This window comes from Solanum lycopersicum, chromosome 10, assembly GCF_036512215.1.
Source record: "Solanum lycopersicum chromosome 10, SLM_r2.1".
In the NCBI taxonomy this organism is placed as follows: domain Eukaryota; kingdom Viridiplantae; phylum Streptophyta; class Magnoliopsida; order Solanales; family Solanaceae; genus Solanum; species Solanum lycopersicum.
In genome coordinates, this window is record NC_090809.1 from 63,769,813 (window position 1) to 63,797,595 (window position 27,783).

At 31.4% G+C, this 27,783-nt stretch overlaps 2 protein-coding genes across 3 annotated transcripts; one reads left to right on the forward strand and one right to left on the reverse strand.

The window, feature by feature from the left end:
- Nucleotides 1-8,349: 8,349 nt before the first annotated feature.
- Nucleotides 8,350-9,946, forward strand: LOC101245216 (short-chain dehydrogenase reductase 2a). Of its 2 annotated transcripts, none has more exons than XM_004249603.5 (2): nucleotides 8,350-8,550; nucleotides 8,960-9,946. In XM_004249603.5, the coding sequence occupies exons 1-2, from the start codon at nucleotides 8,462-8,464 to the stop codon at nucleotides 9,795-9,797; spliced, it is 927 nt and encodes a 308-aa protein (XP_004249651.1). In that variant the 5' UTR covers nucleotides 8,350-8,461; the 3' UTR covers nucleotides 9,798-9,946. The 2 variants fall into 2 exon arrangements, with proteins under 2 accessions (XP_004249651.1, XP_010312311.1); XM_010314009.4 differs by having other exon boundaries at nucleotides 8,370-8,550; nucleotides 8,948-9,946.
- Nucleotides 9,947-12,044: 2,098 nt separating this feature from the next.
- LOC101268046 (uncharacterized) lies at nucleotides 12,045-27,242 on the reverse strand. The gene is made up of 24 exons (XM_004249507.5): nucleotides 26,718-27,242; nucleotides 25,657-25,728; nucleotides 25,325-25,368; nucleotides 25,124-25,235; nucleotides 24,932-25,003; nucleotides 24,421-24,483; nucleotides 23,761-23,838; nucleotides 23,583-23,675; nucleotides 23,286-23,405; nucleotides 21,715-21,801; nucleotides 20,716-20,925; nucleotides 20,589-20,636; nucleotides 19,773-20,021; nucleotides 18,420-18,526; nucleotides 17,195-17,439; nucleotides 16,858-16,926; nucleotides 16,699-16,763; nucleotides 15,684-15,853; nucleotides 15,506-15,584; nucleotides 13,786-14,041; nucleotides 13,438-13,483; nucleotides 13,154-13,262; nucleotides 12,537-12,599; nucleotides 12,045-12,352 (listed from the first exon to the last, which is right to left on the reverse strand). Exons 1-24 carry the CDS (start codon nucleotides 27,042-27,044, stop codon nucleotides 12,272-12,274), a joined length of 2,865 nt encoding a protein of 954 aa, XP_004249555.1. The 5' UTR covers nucleotides 27,045-27,242; the 3' UTR covers nucleotides 12,045-12,271.
- Between the last annotated feature and the right edge of the window lie 541 nt (nucleotides 27,243-27,783).

A 27,783-nucleotide genomic window follows, 5' to 3' on the forward strand; every position in this document is an offset into this window, starting at 1 on the left:
AATAATAAATATAGTTGAACTTTGTTGTTTGTATTACTAAGATGAGTATATAATTAAATTTATTATTAAGATGAGTATATAATTTAAATAAATCTCAACCATGAATTATTATATAGTACACATGACATGAATCTATAAAGTCAATGAACATTACTTGACCTAATTATACTTAACCAGATCTTTATCCCAAAACACCCTCAATCATAAAATTAAATATTTTATCCTTCGAATGACTGTTATTTAATTTTTACTTTTCCGAGATAAAAGTTAAAATAACTCCATATTCAAATACTCTAAAATGCAACGGCTAATCAACACACATACTACTCTCTTTTTTTTTTTTTACTTTCTGCGGTGAATCATTTGCTTAAATTGTAAATAATTATGCAAAGGAATAATGAAAGTATGTAATTTTTTTTAATGTGGTTTATCATTTATGATTTTTTATGGTAATGATTTATATTTTTTCTCTATTTATTTTTACTTATTTAATAATTTACTAAACACAAAATTTTTTAATTTTTTCTTGTCCACTAATTAAGTTTTTATTTTGTTCAAGTGTTTCGTGGAGAGAACCTAATGGCTAGCGTTCCAAAAAAATGGCAAAAATTAAATATTGACACAAAAGGGGAATATAAATAAATAAATAAAGATAATAAAGACATTAATTGTGAGATGCTTAATAGAAAAAAAGGTACGGCACTCATAATTTTTGATAAATAAAAAATAATACATGTATTTGCTCTTTATCTTTGTATATATGAAATTAATTAAATTAATCTCTTAGATAATGTACATACGGTCGATAATGAGCCCTTTCTATTTTTTATTCCATTGCCTTTTAAAAAAAAGAATATAAACCACTTATTTTATTTAATTAATTAATTCTTCTATACGAGTGGTCCTTTTATTTAATTAGTTATGTAATGTACTTCGATTGGTCACAAAATAAAGAATAAAAAATAAATCATTTGAATTTGATATAACTATAAATTATCTCATCAATCGTAACTAAAATGATAAGTTTAATGTTTAAGTATTTTTACTAATTATTAACAGATATTTTTTTCCCAACAAATCTTAAAGAAAACACACACTTGAGAGTACTTGACAAACCGTCATCAATCTTTTTAAATTTTATTTCTAAATTGGATACGGGGAAAGATATAATGAGGGGGAGGGTTACAAGGTGAGGAAACTATCGTCAATTAATTTAATATCAGAAATTAAAAAAAAAAGTTAAAAAAAGAATATATTCCTCCAATTGCTTTTTTTAAAGTATAATAAACTTGATCTATTACTAAACTTAGAGAAGAATATATATACTTTACGAGTATCAGAATTATTATATAATACAATATAGAGTCAAAATCTTTTCTATATATAGAAAAGGATGAATTTAAGACTTAAAATTTATAAATTTTTATAACGATTTCAATATATGTATATATATATATATATATATTAGATTTACATGAACCAATAATTAAGAAAATATCTAAAATCTGCCCCCACTACTACCTAACCATACATTGATAAATAATGTGGTGTAGCCGACTTCTAATACTAAATATGAAATCTTATCTTTAAAAGTAAGAAGGAATAATTTCTCATAATATGAAGATTTTTTTCTAATTAGTAAACATATTTCCACATTTAAATATTATGTATTTGTCAATTTTAAAACAAAATAAAGAGGCAGAAAAATGTACAGTAATAGCCAGCAAGGACGACAACTTTGTATAGTATAATATCACATGTATCGTGCCGTACACCCCATTAATAATTTTATACTATAGTCAAACATGTACTTTAATTTCACTTTTATTTATTTTCTATATTGGTTTATTCTTTTTGCATAACTAAGTTATGATTAGATTGAATTGATGCATTTTTACCTATTGTGTACACTTTCGAGTCGGAGCTAGCTGAATAGTGAAGTGGTATGCGAAGGATTGAAGGTTAAAAAGAAATTGTGTTAAGCAAATAGAGTTGTCAAGTTAGAAAGGGAAAATGACGAGAAGTAATTGTAGACATTGAAATTTTGTGAAATTTTATAAGACATGTATCAGTTTGAGTTGAAACTCTACGAAGTATATTAAATTTCAATTAGGATTCTCGCATGCTATTCAATTCTAAACCATAGTTTATACCTATATAAATGGTACTATATTCTCTTGAAAAAACATCTTAAAAATTCCACAAATTCATGAAATATTTACAAAGATGAGATTACAATATGTCAGTCTTTTTGATATGTGATATATAACCAAATACTTAAAAAAGAAGATTTACAAATCCTTATATGGAAATAAAATTCAAATTATTCTAGTTTAAGAAATACATGCCCTCGAGATATGGAGATCAAGTCTAAATCATAAATCATTTTATGAAGATAAAGTCCAAATTATCCTAGTTTGAGAAATACGTCACTAACGGTCCTCAAGTTATGGAGATCAAGTCCAAATCATCTTAGTTCGAGATATATGACACTAACAACCCTCAAATTATGGAGATTCAAGTCCAAAACATCCTACTTTGAAAAATATGTCATTAACGGTCCTTTAATTACGGAAAAATCTAAAGAGAGAAGAATAAAGGGATCAATAGATTTGAACTCACAATCTCATGAATAAACTATGTTTCTTCATATTTTCATTCGCCAACTTATTGTATTTTGTGCACCACATCACATTTGTTTAAGCAAAACAAAAACCCTTCATTAACGTTGTGTGACACATAAGTAATGTCATATACGATGGTCGATTGACAATTCAAATTTTTACTTTATGGTAAAAAATTATCGCTTTGTAAACTCCCTCCAAATTACCCATTGTAGATTAATACTACTAAAAATATTCAAAGTTTGCTTTGGCACATAATTATTTTTTGAATGATTATCTATACTATTTATATTGTCCTTGCTTTTATTTCTTCAATATTTTCATTATAACTCTTTTAAATTCTACATTTTTTTAAATTATATTTTTTTAAGTCAAGAGTATCTAATATCATTATTCTATTTTAACTAACATAAGATAATATTTGTATATTACATTGAATATATTATTATTTTTTGACAGTAAAAAAAAATTAAAATGTAGAAGATCTATGTGGATCTATTTTTAACTCTTTTTTCCCTTTGTTTGACCTAAAGATTAGCTGGCCCTTCGTTGTTTTCCACCGATTAGTATTACAAAAAATATGGTGACTTTGACCCATTGGGTCATTTTATACGTATTATGGAATAGTTTTTTGAGATTAAAAAAAAATTATTTTATTTTTTGCATGGTTATATTAATTTTTAAAAAAGTTGTATTAGAATTATTATTTAATATCGGAACAAGTTATTTTTTTCTAGCACATAAAAGATCGTACCAAAGTTAATTATTTTGGTATAAAAAAGGAAAATGAAAAAAATATCCCTTATAACATATTTTTTCTGTTTCTTTTAATTGTCATCTTGCGATTTTTGAGAGCCAATTTAATTAAGTTTCAAAGTAAAGTTAAATTAGTTAATTTTATATTTCAAAATAAAAAATTTGATATTTAAGAATGGTTGGAAAAGAATGACAATTTGCAATTTTTTCATAATAATATGATAAAAATTACATTTTAAATATTAATCAAAATTTATATCGTTTGATTCTCAAAAAGAAAATTACGATAACTAAAATGAAACAGACATAGAGTAAATTTTGAATTTACAGCTTGGAAACAGATGACTTGTAATAAATGTAATCTAGGAAAACAAAGAATTATGTGAAGCACAAATGTGTTACAGCTAGTGGCTTTGACTCATATATGTTTGAATTTTGGACCAAGAAAAAATATATTTTGGTATCCATCTCCCATGCATGTTTTATTTCATATAAAATATTTATTTTTATACTTATAAGTGTCTATATATTATATATTATATCGTACACATCAACTTGAAATAAAATAATGCTCACTCAACTTAACAGAATTACTTAATAGAATCATAAATTTTTATTGAACTAATGCTAAAAAAGTTTTTTTTTTTCGAGTTTCATATACATCTAAACTGTTAGTTTTGTTTATTTTTTTCGCTTAAACTGTCACTGTTTATGTAGTACTAAGTAAGAAACACGTTGTTAAGTAGACAGTAATAATTTAAATAGAAAAGATAAACAAATATCGAGAGTTAATCTAAAAAGTTTTGAAGTGTGTTTTAATACATGAATTATGATAATACAAGTAAAAAAAATGATAAATAATGATAGTTCATATAGAAAAAAGAGAATAACTGATAGTGACCTAATAAACTTTAAAGTTTGATTTAATATACATATAGCGATAATTCAGGTTAGAAAAAAGAATAACAAACAATTAGCTTCAATATATGTTTTAATTTATAGTTGTTGATAGTTTAACTAGAAAAAAGAAAATAACTGATGATAAGTCTAATATTTTTTTTTTAACTATTGGATTAAATCCCTTAAATTTGGAGTTTGAATTAAAATATTAGGAGCCAAGTAGTATTATAAAATTAATTAATAAAAAGAAATAAATGGAGATCATGTTCCTAGATGAAATTACAGAGGCACATGATAGCATGAACTTCTGACAAACCATTCTTTCTTAAATTAGTACTAAATATTATTTTGCTTTATTAATTGTAATTGATGAATATATATATGTGTATATTTCTTGGATAATTAATCCATAATGAAAGATTGGCTATATCCAAAATTGAAATATATTTATAGGACAAGATCTTCACAAAAATCTCAAGAAATGCAAATAGATATGCAAAATCCAGCTTGTCCATTTTCCTGGCAAAATAGTGGCATAATATTATATAATATAATATATAAACGTAGTTTTTAATTTAGTTTTAGATAATATTTATGTTCTTTAAATTTGCGTGTGTATAAGTAGTCATTTAATTTTGTATAAAAATAAATAAGTGAACACACTCGTCCTACATAACAATTCGTGTGAGATACATCTAAGCTGATTTATATTACGTCTAGTGCATAACTTTATCCTCAATTTAACTCAAACTTCACAAATTTCAAATAAAATGAAAGATATTTAAATATACCTTATATATCTGGCGTGTGTATAACACAATTAATTTAACTTTTCGAAAGAGGTAATATTATTCTTGTTTTTTTTAATTATTGCATATTGTTATTTTGATTTTGATTATTTCTTGTTATTTTTATTTGTTTCTCATCTTTATATCATTTTTTTGAGTAATTAAATCGCGATAGTCTATCAAAAATGATTCAGTATTTATTTTTTCAAGATAGAAATAAACTATGCGTAGATGACTTACCCTCCTCTTATTAATACTATATTGAATCTAATGTTAGATCCTAAAATATAATTGTGTAACTAATTCTTTTGTATTACTATACAAGTTGCATCTTATGATTTCTCCTTAGCTTTAATTTATGGTTTGTTTACTTGTACAACTATTTTTTTTTTGGATTACTATACAACTTGTATATGCACATAGTTGAGTGCCTATAACTTTGCATAGTATTTTAATACTGAAATAAGTAAACAAATAAAACTTACATATTTTAATTGAATTAATTCGTAGCTTCCTAGTTTCACTTTCCTCTAGGTTTTCTTATAGGTCTATATGGGTGGATCTTCTAAAATTTGACTAACATTAATTTATTTAGTTTTGTTCCATCTAATAGGAATTAGGATGACTACAATTCCTTCTTGGATTCTGTGACCTGTATGAATCTTTTGAGATCTTTTCCGTTTTTATTTATGTGTCGTTTTTATTTTTAAAAAATAGATGTTTTTAACATTTTTATCATTTGATAATAGTCGTCTTTTATATTATTTCAAGATAGACAATGATGGATATGCTTCGATAACCTTGTTCCAGCCTCCCTAGTCCCTCCCTTCATTCAATGTTTGACAATTTTCTTCATGCAAGTAAAGTAGTCACTTTTTTTAGGTGTACTGCTCTCCGAGTAGAGCGAATTAACATAATCCTTTTTTAATATCTTGGTTGGATCCAGGTAGGATAGTGACGACCATACAACTATGTTTGTCCACTTTACGAAATCAATGGATAATTTTATATTTATCATTAATAATAGTCGTTTTCCTATAATATTTTTCAAGCGATTGTACATACTCCCTTTGTCCACTTTTATTTGTTATGTTGCGTTTTCGAAAGTTAAGTTAACTAATTTTTAAAGTTAAATTAGATTACATTACTTCGATATTTTAAACAAAAAATTTAGAAATTCAAAAACTATATGAAAACTACTATAAATTGCAGTTTTTCGTATATTAATATGATGGAAAAATACATTGTAAAATGTTAGTCAAAGTTCTTATAGTTTGACTCTAAAAATAAAAATCGTGACAATTAAAGATGGACGGATAAAGTATTATATTTGAAATGTGAAATAGTAGAAGGGTAATGCTAAATGAGAGGAAAATTTACCAGAAATACCCTTCTATTTATAACTTAAAAAGTGTATAAAGTCAAAAGTGAACAAATATTGTTGGACAAAGGGAATACACTTTCCTTTTTATTTTAAGTGTGAGGATTATTACCCTTTGTAAGTACGAATTTGAACGATATGAAAAAACTAAATAATTAATTCATATTCATTGATAATTAATTAATCAAAATAAGTTAATTAATATTTATTTTTTAAAAAAAACTTCAAAAGAAAACTAAATAAGGATATTACAGACAAAAATATTTAATTTCACATATAAATTAATTAGGAAGAAACCTAAATAAAGATTAGTACATATACACATATACTTTAATATTGTAATTACTTAGACTAACTTTTATTTATTGATTGATGAGAGAATAAAGAGATTAATCTTTTAAATAATTAAAATTAATAAATAAAGGTATAATAGACAAAAATATATAATTTCGTAAGGGACATGTAAGCCAAAACCGTTGCAAGTCAAAATAATTCAAAAAAGAAAGTCAATTTTTATTTATTGCACTAAATTATGAAATTAATTTGATTTTCTTCTTAATGACTTTATGTAATACTCAGAGAAAAAAAATCAAGTATTTCGTTTAAAAATAGCTACAATAATTTTTGGTAAAATTAAGTGATCATTTATTTTATGAAATAATCGCCTCTGCTTCAGTTTATATTTTTTTTTTTCAAAAAAAGTTGCTATGCTGACTCAAAAAGTCAAAAAGTTTTTTTGCAGACAAATATTTACAGCAAAAACTGATCCTTTCCATTTTTGCAAAAAAACTAATGTTTTTTTAAAAAAAAAATTAATCTACCTAAAACAAGTACCAATTGAAGAAGGGATAAGTAGATGGATTTAAATAGTTTAAGATTAATTAGTAGGTTTAGTTTAATAATAGTTTAGAGATCTCTAAGACAGCTAGGTATTTATTTAATTGAACACTAATAATTTATGTTTTAACTCTTTTTTTTTTATAATTGAGTAGTTACAAAAAAAAATTGGGTAGCAAACTCACTTACTTTATTAGGCCATGTTTGCTTACAATCTGAATGAACCATTTAATATTGATGATAGGTACGTACGTGTGTATATATATATATATATCATGAATCAAGTTTTAAAGCATATTTTCATTTAATTCGTATAAAAAGAATGTCAATTTTTTTATAATTAAAAATAATTTTATTTTAAAATTTAATTTTACTCTAAAAAGGAAAGATTTTAGACCACAAATTTATATATTTAGTATTTCTTTCAAGTCAAACGGTATAATATTGAAAATCGAAACTGTGAGAATATATCATACAAATGTAAGTCGAAATTTTGTGCCGTTAAGTAACTTTTATGTGTTTATTGTGATTCTAAGTAATTTTTCTCATTTATCTTAGTCGATAAAGTACCTAATACTTACTATTAATAAAAAACAATATATATCTCGTAAAACTAATGGAAATACTTAACACCATATTCATAGATTAAAAAAAAAAAAGTACTCCTGTAAAAATATGACCACATGGGGTAGGATGGAAAGTGAAAATTGTATAGCTGTTTTTTAGTAGTGAGGGACAAGCATATACTCCCTCCGTTCCGTCTCATTTTATATATCATATAATTTTTTATAAATAGCTGAATTATATTATAAAATTTATGCACAAATTATTATATTTTATTTTTGATAGATTAATTAATTAAACTTTGAAAATGTATCTTTCATTTATTATAAAATTGACTTTTTTTAAAAAAAGATATAAATATAAAGTTATATAATTTTTTAATATAAAAAAGATGACATATAAAAAAAACCGAACAGAATATTGACTAAAGTTTTGGAGTATTGGAAATTGCCAAGAAATTATAACTCCCCACCCACCCCCCAAACATAAAAATAGGGGGGGTTAATTAAATGAAATTTCCCTATAAATCTCCCATCCCCTCAAAATTATAATCCATCTATCCTCATATTCTTATCTATAATTAATATCACTTTCTTCATACTTTTATAAGAATGCCTGCTCAATTGATGCCTGAAAAAACATTTGCAAGAGTTCATCATTCCATAGCCATGGAAATTAATCCTCCAAGCTTTACTAAAAGGTAATTAATTATACACTAATTATAATTTATATATAAGCTATAGCTACCTATCTCATTTCTTTCCTTTTTTTTGGTTGCTTGCAATATTTCCTTTTGTATTATTTTTTTTATAAATTTCTAAATAATCAAAACCAAATTTCATTTTGTGATTCCTTTTTATATATTTCTCATCATTTTTTTTTTTAAAAAAAACAATCATCATGTTTTAAGAGAGTGAGGTAAAAAAAAATTCCAAGGAAAAGAAAACTGAAAAGATTTTACTATTTTTCTAGGCTTTTTGATCATATTCTATTCCACATTCTCAGCTATTAATTGAAGTGTTAAAAGCGCACTTCAATTTTGTATTATTTTTTTATATATAATTTGATTTTAAGCCACTAATTTTATTGAGTCGTAGTGACCTTTACAGATTGGAAGGCAAGGTAGCAATTGTAACAGGCGGAGCCAGAGGAATCGGAGAGGCAACAGTGCGACTCTTCGCAAGACATGGAGCTAAAGTTGTTATAGCAGATGTAGAAGACATTCTGGGAAATACATTAGCAAACATGTTGTCAGTAACTTACATTCATTGTGATGTTACATCTGAAGACGAAATCAAAAACTTAATCGACTCAACGTTGTCAAAATTCGGACACATTGATATCTTATTCAACAATGCTGGTGTTTTAGGCAGTCAATCAAGCCAAAAGAAGAGCATAATCAACTTCGATCCAGACGAATTCGATCGTGTGATGTCTGTTAACGTAAGAGGAGCCGCGTTGGGAATGAAGCACGCGGCTCGTGTGATGATCCCACAAGGACATGGGTGCATCATCTCAACGTCTAGTGTGGCCGGAGTCCTGGGAGGACTCGGGCCACACACATACACGTCTTCCAAGCACGCGATAGTAGGGCTAACTAAGAACGTCGCGTGTGAATTGGGAAGGTATGGGATTCGAGTGAATTGTATTTCACCATTTGGTGTTGCAACATCTATGTTGGTAAATGCATGGAGCCATGATGGAGATGGAGATGGAGATGGAGATGAAGGAGGAGAAATGAATATTGGATTGCCTAGTGAAAAAGAAGTTGAAAAAATTGAAGATTTTGTGAGGGGTTTGGGGAATTTAAAAGGGACAACACTAAGGGCTAAAGATATTGCTGAGGCAGCTTTATATTTAGCTAGTGATGAATCAAGATATGTAAGTGGACATAATCTTGTTGTGGATGGTGGAGTTACTACATCAAGAAATTGTATTGGTTTGTAATGTATGTTTTTTTTTTGGGTAAAAGTTTTAATTTCTAACTTAAAAAGAGCTTAACATATAGATTTATTGGGTTGAAATTTGATGTAATTTCTTCCTTTTTCCTATTTCGAATTGACCGAAGAAATTAAAAAGTTGTCAGCTTAACTAGATGTCACTTGTTGTTTTTTTTTTTCTGTAAAGTCAAATTGAGATATATTTAGTTTTTTTTCTTAAGAATCGAAGAATTTTAGTTATTTAAATTTAAGGTTTTATTCATACGAAAAGGAACTGATCTAAGCGATATAAATATATATATATAGTCATTTCTATTGAGACTCTAGAACATTAATTGCAAAAAAGGATTCAAAAATATAAGGTTGGTTATGATTCAAATTGGGATATTATTGTTTGTAGTTTTAGTTTTTTAAAAAAAGTTTTGAGTTTCATTGTCTCTCTTGTTAGTACACATTTGTATTTAATTCCCAAAGGCCAAAACTTTGCGTACCAAATCATTTTCTTGTCTATGTTTTCTTCGTTATAAATTTATGGATGAAAAATTTTATATTTTAGTTCACACTTCCCACTATCTATGACCGACCATAAGGCACACACTCAGAAGTCTGAAGCATTAATTCACCCTTTTTGGTAATTCTCTTTTAAAAAAAAAATTAAAGTAGTTAAAATTTGATTAAATAAAAGATAAATATTCCATCATCTCATATTATATGAACGCTTTCTATTTTACACAGTGATTAATAAGTCATTAATGAATTAATTAATTTTATTAATTTGCCATTTTCATATATTAACTAAACGTCATATTAATTATAGGTGTATATACAATGAAAAGTCATAATAATTTTCTTAAACTTTGAACAATTCACTTATTTTAAAAAAATTCCATAAATTCACTTAATATAGACTAAAAAAGAATATCCATTCATGCGGTAGGTCCAATAAATCTGAATCTTCATAGGAAAGTCTAGTCTTTAAAAAAATAAAATTAGGCTCGAACTCGTAAAATTCACTCATATTACTTGAAAATAATAATAATAATTTTTTACTTTTTTTTTACAAAAGAGAACATTTTGATAGAGATATGACTTTAGTTCAAACTATAGGACAAGCTAATATCGCACGTATTAAGCTCTGAGATTTCAGTGGCTGCTATTATTTCCTTTAGTTTTTTACCAAAGCGACTCAGTTGAATTTTGTAAAGATTCTTCATCGATAAATAATATTTTTTTTGCTAGAATGATATTTTTCTCAATGTCATTTTACCTTTTTAAAACGTTTTTACCCTTTTCGTTAATATCTTTAACTAAAAATGAAAAAAAAATCACTTTATTTTAAAATTAATTTTCTTTTTAAATTTTCAAAGTATTTAACATTTATCGACGCCCCTACTACTTCTTCATTTGAGGAGGGGGGAAATTAGCCTCATTACTTTTCACTGAGTGAAAGATGTACCTAACACACTTATTTATTCATTAATTACAATGTTAATCGACTTTTATTGATAAACTCTTATTGTATTTGGAATATCCAACTCTTTATAGGACACTCACATTCAACTACTTTTTAGGTAACACTTTTGTTTTTTCTCTTTCTGGATCTGTATTTAAAGTCAGAATTTATTAATTTGATAACTATCTTATGAGTTATGACCTCTGGCTTCAGCTAATATTTTACAGTGGAGAAACCATGTGATGTTGTACTGCTTGGACCACTGAGGAAAACTAATAACCGCTGACCAAAAAAGTGCTTAATTTTGTACCAGGTTTCAAATCAGATACAATATTTTTTGTCATTAGATACATTAAAATAAGAAGAGAAAGCAAGAGAGATTCTCGAAAGAAGAGTGCGAGCAAGAGAGGACTATGACCATTGAGAGAGTACGATACATGTGAATCGACCTAGGTACGATATAACTAAAATAAACTATACCTAAATTTGATCCTATTTATCCAATATAAAGACATCTGGACGCACCAAAATCATATATCCGAAGTCCAAAGTCGGATATATTTGTAATGCTACAAACTAGCATGAATCTAAGTAATAGTTCCTAAACTGGTGAGATTTAGGCAAGTTACCCTATTATTAATAATAATATAACATCATATATTTATAGAAGTTTTAATACATTGAATAGCTGTATTAAAAGTGGGGGATAATTATAGTCTAATACTTTTGGGTGATCTAATTTACAAAATAGCCTATAAACAGTAGTACATATGCGATCCCTTAAACTTGCACATCAATCGATTTATGTTTGATAGACGACATTTTATAGGAACAAGAATATTTAGATGTGATCTGCACTTACAATAGTTCAACATGTACACTTAGTAGATAAAACAAAGATCCTGAAAAGGCAACATTTCTACAAAGAGTCTTGAATTAACATACAACATAGGAAGGAAAATGATGGATGGACTCAACAGATAATAAGAGAGAAATGAACAACCTGAAATCTTCTGATATAATTATATTCACATAGATCTCTCTGATGCCAGATCAAGCAACGTGCGGAAGAACTGTTGTGGATACAGGGGAGGTTGCTCTGAAAGTGCCTAAATACAACAAACACGATAATGTAAATCGTTGAAGTTTGACTTACTCGAATTGCTCACTGAACCTTTTTTTTTTTCATATATCTATGACATTGTATATAGTCTGCGGATAATTACGAATAGCATAAACTTGGTCCAAAATTGAAAATATATGTGGTCATTGAAGAAGAAGCAGATATATCACCTGATGAATCAAGACGGTGGAAGGAGTCATTCCTGGAACTGTATTCACTTCGATAATCAGTACCTGTGACCGCAAAACAACCATACCCCCAATAAGATCTTATAATAACATCTGCAAATAGTTATCTAATTTACAGTAATTCTATCAATTGTATGGCATGTTAAGTGTTGCAGTTTGCAGAAATCCTTTTATTAAGTTCTGATCTCCTCAAGTTCTACTACTGAATTAACTCAACAATAAATATTGCCTCTAAAATGATTCTTTGGCCCCAATTCAACCGCAAACGACCAGTTTCGACAGGTGATTCAACCTCTTATATTTATCTTGTATCAACTTAATTGGTTCTACAGGTATTACAGAAATAGACCATAAAAACGATGAATACTTTGAAAATTTTAGTAGAGTACTACAGCCTTCTAAACCACATGGTGAACTCTTCACCACGGTTCTCTGTGCACTCGTATAATTAACATGAGTGTGTAACAATTATCTCAAGACGAACATCATGAACTGCAACTTGCTGGAAAAGACACATTTCCTTAATAATATTATTAACTATGAAGTATTAGATTCACTTCCGTTATTGTTCAATCAATTGAATCTCAGCAATAACATACCTCGCCAGTGTCAGCATGAACAAATGCATCAATACGCGAAAATCCTTCTAATTGTAGAGTGTTTGCAATAAGTTCAATACGCTTTTTACACCTTTCCAAGGCCGCACTACTGATTGAGAAGGAAAAAAAAGATGAAAGTAATTGTGAGAAATATGTAGGTAATTTTGACACACAGAAAAGTACATCTTGTAAAGAACAATTTCTGGCTTTGTAAATAACTATTTTTAAGTAGAAATGTATATTGACATAAATCTGGTAGTCATATCTAATACAGCATAACTAACCTCATAATAGAAGGTGGAGGTGGAGTCAGATTGATGCCAGTTCCACCTGCAAACGGAACCGTGTAATGTCTTAGTCATCATTTGACAAGTAAGAAACCACAGTATCCCTCACAAAGCTTATTATTTTTAATGGTTTCAACTAGAATCAATAAGCTTTACTCAATGAACCTATGGCTAAGGAATAACTAGGGACAAGACCATCTACCTGCTTATCTTTTCTTTTCTTTTTACTACAAGCATAGAACTGTGGTTACATATTGGAGCATGCATAAATGAGACAATGAGAAAGTCCAAATCACTGGAAGCGATATAATGTCTTACACTTTAAAAATTACAATGAAGAGATACCTTGGAATTTCTCCTCCAGTGATAATATGCCTCCAGATTCTTTCACGGTTACACTAGGAGTCAATGAACGCATTGCTCCACGTTTTCCTACAACACCTACAGTGACCTCTACCCATCTACTATCCCCTTTCCAGAGCAAATTGTGTGCATTCTCATTTCTGGATTTGGATGCAACTACTATCTCATCAGTCTCGACAAAAGGTTCGAATATTAAGAGCTCCGGAGGAGGGTTTGGCATCTCAATCATTCCATGTGCCTGCATCAGATACCAAGAGAAATATATGATACAATAGTTTTAAGGTATCCTGGAATCATCATTCGGTGTCAAAAGAAAAAAGTATTAGAGATTGGTAATTGACTGAGAATTAAGTAGGCGTTTGGCCAAAGATTTCAAATATTTTTCACTTTATTTGGAATTTATGAAGATGGAGTAGTGTTTGGTTATGCTTTTTGCAAAGGAGATAGGAGAGCATTTTATTGGAAGTCATAAAGATGGAGTGGGAAAACAGGTTTGGAACATTTTCCCAAATTTCGAGTCCAACTCCAAGTTGGATAAATCTTATAATCAAACACGAGTTCGAAAAAGTGAAAATTATTCTAGGAAATAGTGTAATTCTCATGGTTAAATCAAAAAAGAGAAAACAGACAATCAAGCATTAAAGCTAGCACACAAGAAGAATTTCCGGTACTAGGAGAAGTTTGCAAAACAACTGGGAAACAAAAAAGCTCGATAATCGAAAAACAAAAATATGGTAATAATATTGGCTGCTATAGCCAAGAGGACTAATTTCTTGGGAACTTGTTTATAAGAACCTTTTGTACTGTTTTGAATCTCCTTGGTGACAGTGTTTTATGGAAAATTTAGAGCCACAAATATGTGTGAAGTCTAAAATCTCATTATACATCGAGCAACAAGGATGTAACTGCTCAAAGTTGTCTTATAATCAACTTTTTTAGTTTTATACTGATGGTCAAAAGTTGTAATTTAAGAATTTACCTTTTAAACCATAGGAATCCTTTCAGAGTGGTATGGGCTAATAAAGTGTGGGGGTCGTATTTGTAATTAGGACCCAAAAGAAACTTGGTCATTTATTACATTGATTGTATTTGCAATTTATTTACATAATCGAAAAAATAGAAATTTGTGGGGTGCAATTTCTGCAATTGTAGCATCTATAGGCTTTCTTATAATCTAGATATGCTATTTTAGGGTCAATTTATTAGGAATAAGGTGACATTGTTGTGGTTCTTTTCCAAAAACATTTGATTGAACTCAAGACAAGCTATTTACAAATACAAGAGCTGGGGGCGAATTGTATGAACCAGCATGCAGACCACGTGAATCAAATATTTTATTGATGATTCACACGGTTTTCTACATATTGTACACACTACACAATTAATTGAAAGTTTTTTGACTATTCTACTAGAGGCTTATACTGAGTGTTGTGTTTACCTACCTAAATAGGCAATACCAATCTCTTAAGCATGTTCCATGTTACGATACTTACAGCTGCTTTTATATATCATGAAAGTACTGATACAACAAATGATGCAGAATAAAGGGAAAAGCACATGGCAAATCTGCGGGTTTACAGCTAAAAAAATGAAAGCAAGCACTGTACTATTGATCAAACTGATGACAAATGGAATTATGATAACTATGATTGGGAGAAAAAGCTTTGCAGATGAGGAGCAATAACAGAGAAGTCACATATACCTTTGACAGGCTGTTAGGAGGAATACGAGGTAGGCAGTCTTGCAATGCATTTACGTAGAAGGCAAGGTCCCCCTCACAGCTGCATAAGGCAGAGTGTCAAGTTAACAAGAAGCATTTTTTAAGATTTGCATCCAATATTATTTAAGTAGAACAGAATTGAAGAGGAACAAAAGCATACCACAATCTGGCCACACCAGTTGAGCAACCATCTCTGGCCGGTTTTACACATAAAGTGTCACAGTGAAGTTTTGACTTCAAGTCAAGCCAGTGATCAGATATGGACATTTTCAGCAGATCCTCTTTCTTCTTCACATCTTTATTTATTGTAAGGACTCCAAAATCGGTCAGCTATCCAAAGAGAGTTAATATGCTTGTCAGCTATAGATATCTTTATTTATAGGTGGCATGCAAAATCTGTTTGTTGACTATATTTATAACTTGCAGATGAAGTCCACGCAAAAAGAAGTTTCAAATTAATTTGAAATAACTCAAGAATGAACCTTAGCCAAAGTAGCAAGGCCCTTGGTTTTTAAGTCTTGGTTTCGACCCCCCACCCCCCTCCCCCCCAATCCCCACCCCCATATAACTATACCTTCACGAATGTAGGTAACCTTTTTATGTATGTTGCAGTTGGGATCTAATAGTGGTAAACTGGCATTCATTTACTACTTCGCAATTGTTCAATTGTGCATATCTCAAACTATAGAAGGTCATTCTTTCACTAAAATACAGGACATGGAATGAGTAGCAAATCAGGTCAACTGATCCATGAATTAAACAAAAATCATCATAGTCCAGCTTTTATTTGCCGTAATCTAAGCACCTATCTCTGAATCTTACTAAACTAATCAAAACATGGTTGAGGCAAAAGTTCCGTCATGTAAGTTCAATTGCTTTTAGTACGTCATCATCAAAACAAACTTTTGTATGAACAGCAATGTCAATCTTTAGAAACAATAGCTTAATTGAAATACCTGTGCAGGTTATAAAAAGGGAGGAAGTTCTATTAATGTGCCTATGCATAAGTATACTGTGCTTAAATATATCTCAGACTGTGGCAATGACATGCTTGTGTTGCAGCTAATAATGCAACATTAACTGAACTCGTTTAATCACAATAGACTGACTGATGTTTGATTCCATTCATACTCGGAATAATGCGAGGGGTGAAGAAACAAAGGATATCAACTCACATGTTGTAGAGCAAGAGAGGTTGCAACTTTGTCCATACATGTTTTTGAAGCCATGGCACCAGGACCTTCCATTATAAGAAGGGCAAGAAAGCAACTACAGTTTAGTGATTATTAGTTGGCTTGTACTCCTTTCTTTCAAAAATACCATTCAATACAGACCTGTATAGGGAACCCCTTCTGTCTCTAGTAAAGATTGAAGTGTGCCATCTTCTCCAATGCCTCCATGCACTATCAACGGCCATAGTAACATAATTGTCATCATTACTTTCAGAAATTAAATGATAACATCTAACAAAAGTTGATAGTGTTATAGAATGGAAATAAGCTATTCTTTTCTCATGAGGATGAACACATAGCTGAATTCACATGCCACTTTATTTTATCTACTTACTTCATAGCATATTACTGAAGCAAAAATAAATATGTAAAGGAAGGCACATACTAACACGGTTTTAACAGTTGACGAAAAGTTATAAGCATGTATACATCTACTGACCTGCAATGAAAACAGTCGCCTGAGATTCCTTAGCTAGCTTGACCCACTGCTCTAGGGAAAATTTCTTTGGTAATTCATCTGATATATCAAACCCGTTGAACCATCTGTGATTTCTCAGACCTCTTGTGAGATCATCCATGACCTGGTTCCGCAAGTGAGATGTCAAAGCTGCCTGATTGGGTTCAATTGCTTCTAGACACGCATCAAGGACTTCTTCTGTAGTATGTCTCAGCAAAAGGGAATAGCTGTACACCAAGGAAAAGGGTTTGACATGCAGTAAGATAATATTCAAAACTAGGAGGATCACAACCTTACATCAAACTATCTCAAATATTTTCCTCCAGGTTATGCTCCAACGAGATTCAGAAATCACAACATGAAGCAATACTTTTATGTCTAATCATGTTTATCCCCTCGTTTGTAGCTCATGGACTAAATCTAACAAGATTCAACGGTGTACACAGGAAGAAGCATCTAAAGAAGATATGTATAATGGAAATTCCCATCAAGTCCATTATGATACATTTCTGAAAAGAGGAAGGAATTTCAGGTGGGCTATCTGGGTGCCGTAAAAGCCCAAAGTAGTACCATAATTTACTGATTTTGGTTGGCTGCAGCAAGAGAGTAATTATTATAGCAGAAATGTAAGAATGAGAAGCATTTGCATAAAGGTAGTGTTTCATGTGTAAATATGCAGCAACAGAAGTGGATGACCTGTTGCTTTGCAAGTAGCAGGACTTTAGTACGTAATGCTAACATAAGAAGGATTTAGCTGGGTAAATTCCAAGAAACTGATGAAATGGCGTCAAGCTAGAAGGAAAAACAGTGACAGGGTCTTCAAGAATCATTCCTCAAGCAACAGTAATGTGGACATTCCTCAAGCAGTGATGTGGATAATTTGGAATGAGAGGATAGAACAGGTTTTGGATGGACACAGGTTTTCTTCTTTCAAAGCGATGAATCGCATTCACCTATCGAAAACTCTTACAAATGAAAATATGAGGCTCTATTTTAGAAGATAAATGTACAAAAAGAAGAGTGTTTAAGAACTGTAGAAGTGCGTTGAAATTTGTACAGGACTATTAAATTGTCATAGAATGAACTGAGTTGGATTCTAATACAGAGAAGTTTATCTGGCAGTTGCGACAAGAAAAGTGAAAGAATGAGTAAAGTAGGACATAAGATACACAATACTTGTAGTCTACTGCAGTTGCAATATACTTACGGCAATGTCCATACTGTCTTTAACTTCTCATCTACTTTCTGCGTAGCAGAGTCTGAAACATCAGTATAGCTCATTGCAGGGGCAAGCAAGCACGGTGTCACCTCAAGCTGCAGACAGTAAGATTCCAACATCATAACACGAGCAGGATAAATTTGGGTACGTCTGAACAAATATTACAAAATAAACTGCTAAAGAAGTAAGAGAAGATAATATTTGTCGAACAAGAAACCAAGGCGGTTGTACTCTCGTACTATCACAGAAGGCAAGAGATCTTTTCCATCATTTCCTTCTAATTTGACACATCTGGTCATTGATATAATACCATGTAAGAAATGCTGGCAACCAATTTTACATATGGATTTCCTCTGGAGGGAACAGATTAAAGTTCCAGCATAGACAGGTGAAACATTAACAGAATTTTATAGTCAAACTTATGTCACTATCTGCAGAAACATATTGCTGAAGTAATAACAAACATGTCATTTCCCGTGCCTGTGTGAAACACAAGCTGTGAACCCAAAAAAAAAAAGACTTGGATAAAAATAAATGAAGTGTCTTAGACACATCTTCTTTGTCAATAACCTCAGGGCTCAGACCAAAATCAAATATTTTAATATGTAATTGATTGAACACTGCTAGAAAACGGCAGGGTTTATCAGAACACCAAACCATTCAATATAAAGAAGGTTTTGAGCTCTGTAATACATAAGACACCAGGGCATGATTTTGAATGTAAACTTCTAGCACTTAGTTTCCCCCAATTCAAAAAATTAAATCAAGATGGGAATGCTTGGAATTTCAGCAGCACTGGAGCAAGAGGGTTGACCTAAATTTAATAAGGAAGCCGTGAATGAGGACTAATTGAAATAATCAACTCCTAATTCATCACTTAAAATAAGATAATTTCCAAAGCTTCTGGTAGTTTCATTTGCCACCATAAGATTAGCCTTTCAGCAATCAATAATACTAGACAAACTGAAGAATCGGTCTCTGAGGCAACAGGTGAGGGCAGCTCTAGTTGAAACCCTCCATAATGGTTGGAGACTTAAGTCACCAGAGAGAAAAGTGGGACACCCTACATTTCCCTTCAACAGAGGGGAGAGTGGGGTGGAGGAAAAGATTACCAGACTAAATTATTTACTAACTATGCCTCAATCCCTAACCAGTTGGGGTTGACTATATGAATACTTTACATCCATCCACACTATTCAAACCCATTTCATTCCAATAGACAATGGTTGTTTATATGGATAACCAAAACAAAAATAAAAAAGAAAAAGGAATCTGTCCCTGAGTCACAGTACTTATGTTCAGAATATAAGGTTCATTACTCTGGTAGACACGAAAACTTACATCATCAGATGCTCTTAGATTCAGCCAAACATTGGTTCCGCTCATAAGAGATACTTGGCGTTCAGAGGTGTCACCACCAAAGATGACGTACACTTTCTTATGTTGTTTAATAAAATCCTCTGTCACTGGCGAAGATTTTGATCTCTTTCTCGATGGACATGATATGATATTATGTGATAAAAGATCTGGAAACCGCAAGCAAGCATGTTGGATGATGGTCCGGAGAATATTTGAGTGTGAAAATCCAACCTGACACGGAAAGATGCACAAAGTCATCAGATTCAACAAGACTGTGACTAGCTATTTTATAGAATACAACATGTAAAATATCTTTCATTAGAAGTTGTTCTACTGGTAAATATCATGCTACTCAAATTGACTTCATAAATCCATCAATTCTCTTATACAGGGAATGCTATCATTCCCTGCTTTTCTTTTTAAGGATTCTTCAAGTGTTTGAATGTTTGATTGCAGGGAAGGATATGATATCGTTGACAAATCAGAACTTCCATATGTAAGATAGTCGAGATTTGTTCCAGATGAAGCCTAACAGCTACATATTAGTTTCTTTTTATTCAAACTATGATATACACAATTTCTGTCAAAGGGATTTCTTCTTGAGTTGAGGGAAATTCATGCCAAATGGACTTTCTTCTTTGGGATAGGTTCTGCACCGACACTTACAGCATGGTAACTTTCTTAACTACAAATAAAATGACACCACAAGATTTACATATGGATGGGCGTATACCAAAGCAGACCGGAATTTCACATCGTGTTATTCTGCAACAAACCAATAACCAGCAATAGGAGTACCTTTGATGCTTGCTGAAATAAGAAACTTGTTTGCTCCATTCCACTGATCTGGGGAGAAGAATGTACAATACAGTTCAAGCAAAAATACTGATGAAAAAATACAGGAAGGGTCAGTAAGCTATCTCACCAAGTTAATATCAGTGAATATTACTGTGCCAGAATCAGTCCTTCCAAATTTGTTTCCTGCAGAAGTGGAAGCTTTTGTAGAAGGCGGCAAAACCCAACCATCAATTCTAGCAAAATCACGCAAGCCAAGTCGCTGAAATAGTAATGACGCTCCTTCACGGATCTTTGAGATCACATCCATAGAGAATCTAGGTGGAGTGTGATAAGCAACCTGCAATATTTGCCTGGCTGTTAAGATTAATATAAGCAAGAAGAATTTACAAGTACAGTTTTAGCTTTGAAATTAGGACCAAGATAGAGGCTTAAATCAGAAAAGAATGCCATCAAAAATAAACAAAAGCATAGGACCTCCGTATCATCAATCATTCCATATTTGTCAAAGTAGCACAAAAAATGGCCTTCTTCACTTGGCTACTGGCAAGAGGGGTAATCCTAACACATGAGAGATTCTCTGAGAGAGGATTTCAATTGTGTTTTAGGTGCTATCTGTGTGGATGTAAGGCAGAGACAACAATTCATCTTTCTTTTTTTTGTCACTGTAAGGCGACTTTACAACTATGGAAAATATTTACTGCTCTGGGAGGACTTCTATGGGTTATGACAATAGGTATCACACTAGATCATGTCTCTATTTTTGATGTCTTAGATTCCTTGTGAGATGACAAAGGAATAGGACAACTCTTTATGTGCTCACTTTTGTAAGAAAGGGTGACTCCCAGTTTTGAGGGGAGTCAAGTATACATCAATATACATGTTACCATTCTCAAAAAAGGAATCTAGTAAAATTTGTGTTTATATAGGGCAGAAACAACCTTAACAATGGTAATTTAAATGAATGAACACCATATGAAATATAATTACTTAACTATGCCTTCAATGCCAAGCTATTATCTATCACATCGAGGATGTCATCATTATGCTTACAAATGAAAAAAAAAATTAAAAACATGTCCCTAGAGTTTTATGTGCACATTCCACCAATCAGAAATATTTATAGTACCTGTCGAGTAGGGAGATACTTCCTTCGGTAGTTAAATATTGCATCTTTCTCGCTAACATCAACAGTGCCATGTGATTGAAGCTCCACCTGAACATGGTGGAAAATTAAACATATAGAGCATTAAGAAAGTTGAGAAATTCATCGCTTTAGCTAGTGAGCCCATTTGATTGAAATCTTGCAAGCGAAACGCAGAAAGAAAATGCTCTCTTTCAACTCTTTCATTAACAATAATAAAACATAAAGATCTTCCTATTGACCTACAGAATCCTCATTTACAAGAGATCCATAACTGGTGTGACGTGACATGAAGTAAAACATCAACCATGATGACAGTAAATAGCATTGTCACTCCTTGCAGATTTTATTGCCGAACAGCCATTTTAACAAATTGATTCCCAATAATCACATTTTGTATGGATAAACTTTTCAGCACTGGATACTCTGTACATGAGAAACTTTAACAAGTAATAGGGAACTGCCAAAAAAAGTACTCCCTCCGTTTCAAAAAGATTGACCTAGTTTGACTTGGAACGGAGTTTAAGAAAAGAAAGAAGACTTTTTAATCTTGTGGTTCTAATTTAAAGTTATGTCAAATGTACCAAAATACTCTTTAATCTTATGGTCTTAAACATGCCACGTGTAAAGTTAAAGTTAAAGTGTCGCCAACAAAGGAAAGGGGTCATTCTTTTTGAAACAAACTAAAAAGGAAATAGGGTCATTCTTTTTGAAACGGAGGGAGTAACATCCTCGATGCTCCAAGAAAACTTAATGAAGTTCAAGTCCTCCAAGTACTAGCATAGCCCCACAAAAGCAAGCTGGAGCAGAATGTCGGTAACTCTGCACTAACACTGCCTAAATGTGACACTAGTAACTGTTCCGCACCATATACATGATGAACCACTATAAGTACTAGAAATTCTCTTTTCTTCACCGGATCAATACTAAATTACCTACTCCTACTCCTACTCCTGCTGGATCCAAGAGGGCCGATGCCCTTTGCACAATTGTAAAGCTCAAAAAGATCGGTATCAGAATTCAAATATATAAGCTCAACAATGGACTACCAAAGAGTACCACTTTTTATATTTTTTTTAAAAAATGAGAAACCGAAGAATGTCACTTTTCTTAATAATAATTGTCACCCTTAAAAAATTGTTGGATTGAAATTTGGCTCTCGATCATACAAATAAAAGATTTTGTGTCAACTTCTGCCTGTAATCAAGAACTATGTGAAAAGGCATGATAAACTTACATATATAGAAATCATTTAGAAGTATCTTCCTATGCAATACTTATATAATAGATTAAACTGGTGCCATCATTTATAGCATTTCAAATATCATTGTCAACAGATAATAGCACTTTAAACTGGAAGCAATGTTAGAAATTCTTAACTTTTGGATTTATTTATCTGATATCTCTGCATTTTTAGCACCCCAGCACAATGAAAATCTACAGTCATTGTACTCGTACAGTTCAAACCAAGGCACATAATGCTTTCAGTGTTATTTTTGAGAATTATAAACCTCATAATAAACTTAATACCAAAAGAGAACGAAGTATCTATATACCTCTGTCGGCAATAATACAACAGGCTGGCAATTAAAACCAGAACCTACATCAAGGACAATTGCGGTAAACTCACTGCCTCCTTCAAGGAAAATCTCAATAAGGACTTTGTCATCTATCCCCTGCCAAAGTAACGAAAAATGGTTATTGATTGAATATATACTGAATACAAACTGCAAAAAGGTATATAAAGGACTTAAATTTCCAATATCATATACACTATGAAACAAACACTAATCAAGAGGTGTACTACAACAAGTAAAACTAAAGAAGAATGACGTGGAGAAGAAAACTATTACCTCAGAAATAACTCTGTTAGCTTTTGTCAGAGAATCAGAGACACCATAGGCAACACTAACTCCAATGCTTGATCCTGCCCTTGTTGGCTTTACCTGCAATATTGTGTGGGTCCTAAATGTAAATAATGGATCAAGAGTGCTGCAGAAAACCAAAATGAATGTTCCATTGAATGCTTACCACCACTTTTCCCGACTTAATATCCAGTAGATTTTGCTCAAACCACTTCGACAGTCCAGATTCATCCGTTTCATTTCCCTAAGATCAGGACGAAACCACAGTTAATTTTGAAAAGTCATACAATTCTGCTCCTTGGGTGTAATGAAAATCTAATTTCCAGCATGACAGTTTAAGAAAGAAGCTTTTGTGGTAGGTTACATTGGCTAGAAAACCAACAAGGGAAAGCCCAGGAACAAGACAGAGCGGCAACCAGCCAAGAATAGATGAATAGAGAAGCAAAAGGTACTTCTCTTTTTTGGATAATTAGAGAAGCAAAAGGAACATTTTTCCAGCTTCAACATAATATAAAGATAGAGTATGTAATGATTGTCAAGGGGAGATGGAGACAAGTTGAATCAAGCTGAGCTGTGAATATTCAAGCTCAGCTAGCTCAGGTGAGCAAGCTCAAGCCTGTTCCTAAGAAATATGATATGGAAGTCAAACTTAACAAAGTTCGAAGATGGAAAAACAGAAATAAGAAGAGAAAAACAAATAAACTAGAAGACCATTACTAACAGTAGTAACATATGCCTGGCAAATGGAAACTTCCAAGTAGAAGAAAGCACATGAATAGAGAAAGACAAAGCAAAATCAAAGAAATTTATGGAGCACAAATCACACCTGTATGAGAAAATTAGGTACAGTCACGAAACCTTGTCTGTCAAGCTCCAGGGATGCATCATACTGTTAAGAATTCGGAAGAAAACCTATATCATCTATTAATCAAAGAGCAGTTTGGAGGCATAATGCATTACAGACAGCAGCCTGTTGCAGCAAGAAAACGGATATAATCAATGTATTATATGTCAACAAGTTGCTGCCCATGTATTTTAGTATAAATTAATATATATATATATATATATATATATATATATATATATATATATATAAAATCAAGTGAAATATCAATATGAAGATCAAAGGTTTCGGAAAAGAATTACAGTTTCAAATTAAGGATTACTAGGGTTGAAAAGTACAATCGAAAATTTTAAAATGAAATAAAAAGTTAATTTCGAGATGAAAGGTTTCTTTTTTCAAACAAATACCATGTCTAGTCTAGGCAATACATATATTCTAGTTTCCTCAACTAGATCAGAAAACAAAAATAAAGTTGATGCAACAGGTATTTTACTTTATCAAATGCCTTTTGACATTGAATGGACCCTGTTCCAACAAATGGAATATTTGATCGTTCCAATAGCTCCTGAAAAATGCATCAAGACACATGTCAAACAGAAGAAAAGGAAGTCGTTCAGAGCTTTCAAACACAGAAGACAATTAGTATGAGTGAAATTTCTTAAGTTTTTTGGTACAAAAAAAAAACCTGAATGCCACCATCTTCACCAAAACGACCATGTATAACAGGAAAAACTATGTCCACCGAAGAAGCAAGGTGTTCTGTGAAGTCAGATAATGACCGGAAGCCTTGGGCAAGGCTGCAAACACAATATGAGAAAATTTTCAACTTCAACAAGCAGGGAAGAATTTACCCTATAATCCCAGATGTTAAGCTGTGAAAACTAACCTCTCAAGTTTGAAATCAAAGTCAGCAGGAGTATTTGAGTATACCTGTAAGTACAATTTAACAAGAATAAAGAGCCAAAACCAAAAAAGACAAAGAAGGCGCCTAGTGCCTAGAAGAAGCTGATAAACCATCAATAAGTGAATTGAAATTTAGTCTGAGAACTGGTATTCCAAAATGCATATTGTGCCTAGCCAATGGCCAAGATTCACGTTGCAGAATGAGAAAGCAGAAATTAATATCCTCTGAGGTTTAAACCCAAATTTAAGCTTACGGGTTATGAGCTAGTTCTCGGATTAAATGGTGCATAATTAGACAAGGTTTGGACAACAGACCTGGGCAGTGGATATGGCAAAGGCATGGAGGTTGCTATCAATGTAATAGCAGCTAACATGCAAATCGTCCCCCTGCTCAAGCACTGGAAAGAGTAAATCACAGATTGAAAGACGAATATTCTTCCAGAATACAGATAATACACATGGAATCATTGCATTAGTAAAACATAACAGTCTCTCATTTCTTAGCAACAACCAACAGAAGAAAATGAAGTACTAGATCACATCTTCTAAGGCATAACTTACGGCACCAAATAACACTCAACTTATCAACTAAATCATCCATCTGAAACAAAGTGCAAAACTTGTTCAAAATATGCAAACGGAAAGGCCAAAATAGATGGAAATATAAGCTCTCTACAGAATAGAGAGCCATTGTAAGTTTTGGTTCTTCCTACTAGTACAGACCAAGAACTACCAGTGCTTTTCAACTATATAGTAAAGATTATGATCACTTTGTCAAAGAATATAAGCTTTTAGATGATGTGATCACACAATTCAACATGGCATTAGAAAAAGCATAGGTCATCAACTTAAGTCCCGCCGCCACCCTTTATCAAAAAGATTTTTCATGTACTTCATCAAAAAAGAAAACCAAGCCCACGCATGAGGGTCATGATGAAAATAAAATTAACTAAATAATAGTGTGTTCCCTATCAAACAACTGTTCTTTTAGACGAGGTGGTCATACAATTCTAACACGAGTATGCAGAGGTCCCCTTTTGAAGTCCCACAACTACTAATTTTTGAAAAAGAACTTGAATCTTTTTAATCAAGAGAAAGAGAGACAATACATGAAGAGGCATCACACAGAGCATACATAAATAAATGTTTCTCCTCTCTAACAACTTACGAGCTGATCACACACTTCGAACACATTTCCTCCATTCGCTTTTACTTTCTATATTTCCTTCACAAAACTACAACTCCGTAAACTTCAACCAACATTTTAAAATATTAAAAAAAATTGCAACTTACAATAGTTCTTATAAAGTTTACGTGATCATGAAAAAGAATCAAGGCCGCACGTAAGAGAACATGATGATGATCGGTTTTTTCACCTGTATGTTATCGAGCACAGATCGAGCAGAGTTCAATGAAATTCCCCGCTCAGCAGACGGTCCACCACAAATGATTCCCACTCTCAGAACCTTCCTCTCCACGTCATCAATCTCATGATCATCCACCACCACCTCCTCGGCACAAGAAGCCCTAACTATCCCAAATCTGCAACTCCTTTCACAGCTCAAATTACTGCTACTACTACACTTCACCGGAAAACTTATAGCTCCTTTTAAAGCTGCGGAGGCAGAGAAACAGTAATTTCTATTGCAGCGGAGGTACTTGGAACAAGGAGAAATGGAATTGATTAAGATAGAAGAAGCCATTGAAAGAGATTTGGGGGAATCGAAGGTTCTAGTAGTAGTAGAGAGTGAGAGTGTGAAATGAGTATATATATATATAGTACTTTTACTAAATATGAAAAAAAAAAAATAAGGTGCCAGGACGGCAGTTACAGAGAAAGCTGAATAATTTTACGTCTTTATTTGGGCCGGCCGGTAGGAGCAACATTTTGCACGAATATTGTATAGTGTTGTTACACGTGTCATTATTTAAAATGCTATCGAGCTAAGCGAAATTCAACTACGTTTAATTTTAAAAATATCTTTTATTGCTAGTAGTTTGATGTAAAAAATATTTCAATTATAATTTGTTTTTAAAATGTTATCAATGGTTTGATATCAGTATATTTCTATCGTTAATAATTTAATAAGATGCTTAATTATTACTTAATTTGGTTTAGATATTTGATTATTACTCTCTCCGTTTTACTTTTAGTCAGGATTTTAATAAAAATGTATAAAATTTGAAAAATGAACGCATGAAATAGTTAAAAGGAGTGTTTGATATCTACTATATATATTTAAAATTTATTTTAATCATATATAAATTATATAATTTTTTGTCGAAGGAGATTAGGGTAAACCTTTTAACTATGCTTTTAGTTGCTACAATTTGCTTTGACATACCCATTTAAAAAATAATTTATTGATATAGGTATTCTACTTAACTATACTCTATCAAATGATATCTTAGAAAAAGATTTGGAAAATAATTATTTAATAA

Excerpts from the sequence above, each read along its gene's own strand:
- LOC101245216 (XM_010314009.4), top strand. The coding sequence starts at position 8,462 with ATGCCTGCTCAATTGATGCCTGAAAAAACATTTGCAAGAGTTCATCAT. Across the intron at positions 8,551-8,947 it reads CCTCCAAGCTTTACTAAAAG|TGACCTTTACAGATTGGAAG; the intron begins GTAATTAATTAT and ends ATTGAGTCGTAG.
- LOC101268046 (XM_004249507.5), bottom strand. The coding sequence starts at position 27,044 with ATGGCTTCTTCTATCTTAATCAATTCCATTTCTCCTTGTTCCAAGTAC. Across the intron at positions 23,676-23,760 it reads TTAAGTCGGGAAAAGTGGTG|GTAAAGCCAACAAGGGCAGG; the intron begins GTAAGCATTCAA and ends ACAATATTGCAG. Across the intron at positions 17,440-18,419 it reads AAGACAGTATGGACATTGCC|CTATTCCCTTTTGCTGAGAC; the intron begins GTAAGTATATTG and ends CTTGGTGTACAG.